This window comes from Epinephelus moara, chromosome 2 (assembly GCF_006386435.1).
Source record: "Epinephelus moara isolate mb chromosome 2, YSFRI_EMoa_1.0, whole genome shotgun sequence".
Taxonomy (NCBI): domain Eukaryota; kingdom Metazoa; phylum Chordata; class Actinopteri; order Perciformes; family Serranidae; genus Epinephelus; species Epinephelus moara.
In genome coordinates, this window is record NC_065507.1 from 1,517,543 (window position 1) to 1,524,546 (window position 7,004).

General features: G+C 39.8%; 1 protein-coding gene across 1 annotated transcript; it reads right to left on the reverse strand.

Moving 5' to 3' along the window:
- Positions 1-1,513: 1,513 nt before the first annotated feature.
- On the reverse strand, positions 1,514-5,469 carry LOC126400671 (olfactory receptor 52K1-like). The gene is made up of 2 exons (XM_050061566.1): positions 5,432-5,469; positions 1,514-2,480 (listed from the first exon to the last, which is right to left on the reverse strand). The coding sequence occupies exons 1-2, from the start codon at positions 5,467-5,469 to the stop codon at positions 1,514-1,516; spliced, it is 1,005 nt and encodes a 334-aa protein (XP_049917523.1).
- Positions 5,470-7,004: the final 1,535 nt, after the last annotated feature.

Below are 7,004 nucleotides of genomic sequence, written 5' to 3' on the forward strand. Positions count from 1 at the left end.
AAGTCCACAGTTAATAGAGCTTCTACGCCCATCCCCCACTCCTTCCCACCTCTGCTATATGAAGTAGCAAACAATAGCTCTCTGAACTTGGCTCAAACAGACACAAAAACTCTTTTGAATGGTAGAAGAGACCAGACGAGTTATTGCTCAAAACAGACACAAAGTTTACTGGCTAACTTTCCAAGCAAAGCAGAACAAAGGAGAGTTAGTGTCAAATTCTTAACTCTGTAAGGAGACACAGTGCAATTAAATTCCTCTGATCTGCACCATTGGCATACGGCACAGCAAGGACAGCACTGGAACCAAAACTCATCTAAACCAGGCTCATCAAAAGAGATAACTGCCGACTAAGAAGCATCACAACAATCAACTCTCCCTCCATTAATGGACTGGTAACGTAACAACTGGGCACAGCTTTGGTTCAACAGTGCAAGCTAAATAGGACTGTTAGATTTCGTAAATGTATGTGTAACACGTGTTGATTTAATGTTTTCCAATGAGTTTCTTGTTGTGATCTCTTTGTACTCAGGTCATTGGTTATCTGGCTTTGCCAAAGCTAAGTTGATGTTAGTTAGCCAACGCTTCACACAGACAGTCTTACATGCAACTAAACATGTACAGCACAGATCACAAATATACATACCAATTTGGCTTTTACACCCAGCTACACATGTAGAGAGGGAGCCTATAGTTTCCACTCTCACATGCTCTATTCTGAATGATCTCATGTGGTGAGGAAGAACCCTCCCTGCTTTGATTTGGACATCTTTGTAGTTGTCTCTGGTCAGCCATTTTGTCCTTAGTTAATGGCGTGTAGCTGTAGGTCCTCATCAGGATGAGGAAATCAACTCACCAGTCTGTAAACTTTCCTCCTGCTGACTTCTAGCTGCTAGTTAGCCAAGTCCATGTTTCCAAATGTAAACGTCAATAAACACTGAGAAAAAGATGTAGATTAGCACCAGCTGAACTAACATCCTGCCAGCCACTGTACAGGGGTTAATCAGGATTGTAATATCCTTTGATTGACTGAAACTTGGCTAAATCCTGTACAGCTCTGTTCAACCAGGTGGCTTCCTTTCTATATGCAGATCCGACGAAGCAGAGGACTCTGATGAGAGATGGAGAGGAGGAGTGAGTTTTATGCCGTATAAGGAGTGGTGTGTTGGCAGGAATGTGAGGTGCTGTCCTGTTTCTGCCATGGATAACCATCATAATATTTCACAGTGTGGAGATCACTGCGGAGCAGCACTGCCGTGTTCAGTGGAAGTGACCATATGCATCATCTTGTTGAGGTTGAGATTTGTGGACAGTTAAATTAGTCCACAACCAGAAACCATGCAGAATCCTGGAGAATAAGGCAGCAGATAACAATGTAAGAAAACATAAAAAAGAACTAAATCACAGTGCACAAGTCAAAGGATGATATTTTATTGGAATTGTACCTTGTATTAATTCCATGTGACAAAAATATGATGATATGATACATTTTACATTACAGATTTTTAATCGTTCCTTAAGAATGGGGAACAGTTTGGACAAAACGACAGCACGTCAGGGTCTTCAGGATGTGCTGTCGGATCTCTGCAGTTCTGATGCCGTAGATGATCGGGTTGAAACAGCTCGGGAACAACACGTACATGGTACTAAAGAAAACCCGAATGGCGGCAGGAAGTCCATTTCTGATACGATAAGACAGGAAAGCAACAAGTGCAATGGTAAGGCTGACGGTGATGACCACGATGTGGGTGATGCAGGTGTGAAGTGCTTTGACCCCAGACCTGTTGGACTTGAGCACAGAGCTGAATATGACCACATAGGAAGCTGCGATAAAGACAAAGTCGGCCACAGGGTTGAGAAATATGGTCAGTAAACCAGCCAGGTTGTTGATGGCGGTGCTTCCACAGGCCAGCTCCACTAAGGCCATGTGCTCACAGAAACAGTGGTTCATTACATTTGAAGCGCAAAATGACAACGATCCTGCCAGACACACAAACAGTGTGACCAAAAAGACATTTCTGACCACAAGCGGGATGATAAACTTGAGGAATCGTGGTAGCGCCATGCGTTCATGATAGTAGAGAGGCGTACAGATGGCGAAGTAGCGGTCCAGTGCCATCCACACCAACAATGTGGATTGAAAAGATGCAACAAAGTGAATGAAGTGCATCTGAACCAGGCAGCCAATCAGAGAGATTCCCCTCCAGTCAAACAGGAAGCTCAGCAGCATGTTGGGGACAATGACCAGTGGGACGCTCAGGTCCACACACGCCATGCCGGCAATGAGGATGTACATCGGTGAGTGGAGGCTTCTCTGTGAAATGACGACGTACAGCAGCATGGAGTTGGCCGACAGCGCCACAACAAACATGATGAAGAACGGGATGAAGAGGACGGGCCTCAGAACTCCGAGTTCACTGAAGCCATCAAGGACGAAATGTGTGTGTAAAGAGACGTTCTCCATCCTCCCCTCCTCATTACTCCTTGTTCAGGGTTTTAGTTGGATTACCTGGAATCAGAGAAACATTTCTCAAAGTTCTGTCACCTCTTCAAAGACACAGTCTGTAATCTGAATATAAACAAAATACACATTCAAACATTAACATGTCCAGGGGTGTATTCCAGAAAGCGGGTTCAGTAAAAACTCTGAGTTAGTTAACCCTGAGACAAGGGAAACTCTGAGTTAGTTGTCAGTTTGGTAAAGCTGTTACACTAAAGTGTTTATTGTACATAATGTGTCATCTTAGTTTGAACTGTAAAAATCGGTAAGAAGCTTCTGACACATCGGATCAATTAATAATTCTCTTCATCACTAATGATGTGATTGGCTGCACTAATGGAACATTATTCCTATAATACTGGACATCATATGTTAACAGGCTATTTCTGAGTGAGCAGGATGGTGGCGCAGTTGCAGAATATGAATGTGAGGTTTTGTTAAATAGATTGCGTTTATAGTCTGAATATGTTTTAGAAGCATTTCATTTAAATGTTGACATTTATTACATCTGTTGTAGTAGCCAAAGGCTCTACTGTATCCTGTTCCTCAATTACAAATCATCAACCACATTATATCCTGGACCTGGTTATAATTATGTCTCTGTGTCTTTGATTTATATGTTTTTTAAAACTTTTACCATTTTTACCATCTTCAGTTTCTGCCCCTGTGTTTTGTCCCCGTCAAATTAAATTAATTAATTAAAGCTGAACTTAAAGATTTAAGATATAATGTAGCCTGAAGCCTAAATGATGAATTAATGGACACGGAATCTAACTTTATTGTTCTTATTTATCGACACTTTTCTGCCTTCTGACTCAGTTTAAAAAGAAAAAAAAAAGATAAATGTGCACAGTCTGTATATGTGCTGACAAATATATGTCAAATTCATCATAATTCTGCCAAGCCCCAGCAATGGAGCTTGCGATCCCAGTTATTAATATCACTATGTGGTCTGGATTAAAATGGAGGCTCTGCCTTTTATTGACCCACTGCCATGTTGAATCTTAAAATCGGAGCTCCACTGATGATAGCTTTTCTTTTTCACCATGCACAAGCTTAACTCAGAGTCACCATACTCAGAGTTGACCAAACTGACCAAGATCAGCTGTTATGAAACTGAAAACTCAGTTTTCCATCTCAGGGTTCAGGGTTAGACTCAGAGTTTATTAAACCTGCTTCCTGGAGTGGACCTGAGCTCTGTGACGACACCTGTGCTTTTCGTGTCCAGCCAACATAAATAACATGTAACTTTCAGTTGATTGACACTGACGTGACAATTTTCCTGAATGTGTCTCACACACAGCTGAAGCCACAGATTCACCTGTAGCTCCCTAACAAGCTTCACTGACTACATTTGCATGCACAAATTGTTTTGTTGCCCTTATTCTGAAAAAGGTAACATTCCTACTCAACTGTAAAGCTGTGTAAGTGAATATTCCACTAATATTCCTGTTTGTATGCAGCTGTACATACTCTGATTAACATGTCTTAAAATGTCGTTTGTCACATCAAACTTTAGTAAAGTGGAACAGCTGAAGCCGCTTGTGTCATTTTGCTTCTTTGTATCAAAATAGGATTTTTTCAGTTTTCCACAGGCGGTGAACTTGTTGGACTGTGTGAATGCAGCCTCCGACTATCTTCTCCAAAAGGTCGGCGCTTTGATATGTGCACATACCCAGAAACCTGCTGCTATCCAAGTCTTTCATCATGTTTAAAAATAGGTGCATTTGTTTTTCCAGTCAGATATGTGGGCTTTCCTTCCGACCATGCATTTCTTCACCAGCCTGAAAAGCTGTTGATGAGTTAATTTGTGATTTAGGGCTGACAGGAAACAGACAAGAGGCTGTGTGTCACAGTAAAAACACTACCTGAGAAACATATTCTGAATTCATTATACAGTAAATATGTCCAAAGAACACTGTTAAAGCCTGAATAATATCAGCATATCTTGCATGTCTTAATTGGAAAATGCTACATACAGAATATTTCTTTTTACAAGACCTGTATCAAATCCAGAAAATTATTCAGAATAATAGCAGTAATATTAGTGTGCATGTAGACATAGTCAGTGACTGTTGTTAATTTTGCTACTGCCAACACTAACACTATCATGTAAAATGAACCATAGTCTGTATTCCTTGACTGAGCATTGATATTGTCTTTACAGAGTAGACAGCTGGACCAGTCCTAGAATTACAATGTTGAGTAAAGAAATACATTTAAATACATAATCACATAATGGTGACTTTTTATTTATAATGTTTTGTGTCATTATGTGAATAGAACTGTAACATTTTAGCAGGCACATAGCCAAGTGACCTTTTCAAGGTCTGGTTTTTGTTTAGGAAATCACATTGCATTCATTCATTCACAATCATTTTGTGTTTTACTGCGTCAAAAAAAAAAAAAAAAAAAATTAAAACTTTTAAAACAATCGCTGTAATGGGTATAAATCTGTCCCATTTCAATACAGATGATTTTATTTCAGTCATAGTCAGTCTTTCCTGATTTGACTTACTTGGTTTTAAGATCATGTTTTGAAGATTTTTTTTCACTCGCTATAATGAAATCTTTTGTGTTGCATTGATGACCTGCTGATTTTTAATATTTGGATCATGGATTTTATATCTAAACTTCTTCCTCACCATCCTTGCAGCTCAGCTGCCTATAATGTGACCAACAATTTTTTTTTAACAAAAGCCTTTGCAACTTTTATTTGGCCCAAAGCTTAGCTAAAACAATAAGCTTACTATTCTTTAAACAATTCAGCATTAGCTGTAGTTCTGTAGTTTTAATTAGCAAAAGCACAGAGCGAGGCACGGCTGTGACACCTGCCAAAATTGTGGATGTATTCAGCAGAAAAACAAAAAGGTCTGCGATATCATAAGACCCAAACTCATAAGGATTATCTTGTCATTTAAGGTCTGTCCGTACCTTTTGGTGATGTTGCCTGATCCTGTTTTTGGGGCCATGCTCTGTGTTCTCTGACTCACAGTCTTCACTCTAAAAAAACTTTTACAAACACTCTTCCTAAAACTCTTTAAATTATTACTATTTACCAAACACTCACTTTGTGTTTCTCCATATTGTGATTGTATTCAAGGTCCATCTGTCTATTTTGTGGAGACGATATCCTGGTGGAGGGAACCCTGCTCTGTTGCTCTTCCTAGGTTAAATCCTTTAACAGGAAAAAAGATTGAGTGTTTCCTGATCCTAATCTGGGGTCCAAGGACAGAGGGCGCTAAATGTTGTTCTGTTTGTGAGGATGTCTGAGAAAAAAATGATTTTCATTCACATAAATTAGACTGTGTGTTGAAAAAACACTTCTAACAGAAACACCGCAACATTTACCACATTTCTTCACATTGCTTCACATTGCTTCACATTCAAGTGTCATCTGGCTTCATGGGAGCTTTGAAAGGACTCAACAGCAAATATATAACAAGGCAACAACATAAAAAGCTGGCTCATCTCTCCTCAGGCTGCTGGGTTTCACATTTAAGAGAGAACTGAAAAATACTGTAAACAGAACAACAATAATTAAAAGATTCAGCCAGTAGAGTCAGATCATTTCACTTTTCAAAAACATCTACAGTAAGGCACATCAAATCACAAGAGTCAAAATATATGCCAATATAGCAAAAGTCTGAAAACATCTGAGGTGAAATTATCTCTACAATGTTTCTCTTGTTTGAAGAAAATTAGATTTAAGGACTCAGACATGGTGAGATGCTGACAGTTAAGCCCTGTACAAAAAGAGATCAACAGGTTTTACTTGTTCTGGGTGTTTGGGAGTTCATCAGTAAATCTGTCCCGTCTGTAGGCTAAAGATGTCAACCGCTGACTCCTCCGTCCAACTCTTTCCTGCTGAACCACTGACTCAGCACTTTAATACCCTCTGTCAGAGGCTGCTATTGGCTGCAGAGACAAAGTCAGACTGAATGTGTCAGAAAGTGTCAGTGTCTTGCAGTCTAACTAAGAAACTAAGTATGGAAAACTTTATCAATTCTAAAGCACATGAAAACAATTTAAAAAGTTCCTCCCAGTAAGGTAAGAAGGACTGAACCATCATCATCCTCACTGTGACCTCGTCACATGTCCACGTTTGGTCATGAACTTTCCACGTCCACATATGACGTCCAAGGTACCCTGGGTGTGTTGGTTGTTGAAGTTCTGGGACACCGTGTCAACTTCAGCCTGTTACATGCATTGTCTGTTTTCAAAATACACTTCTGTTTTCACAGGAAATGTACAGTTTGATACAGTCTCTTTCAAAATAAAAGCACTACGTCAGTACAACACTGCAAATTGATGGGTTTTTTTTTTCTTCAGCAACACACACACGTGGTTACGTTTAGCCAACACACACACACATGGTTATGTTTAGCCAACACACACGTGGTTATGTTTAGCCAACACACATGTGGTTATGTTTAGCCAACACACACACATGGTTATGTTTAGCCAACACACACACATGGTTATGTTTAGCCAACACACACACACG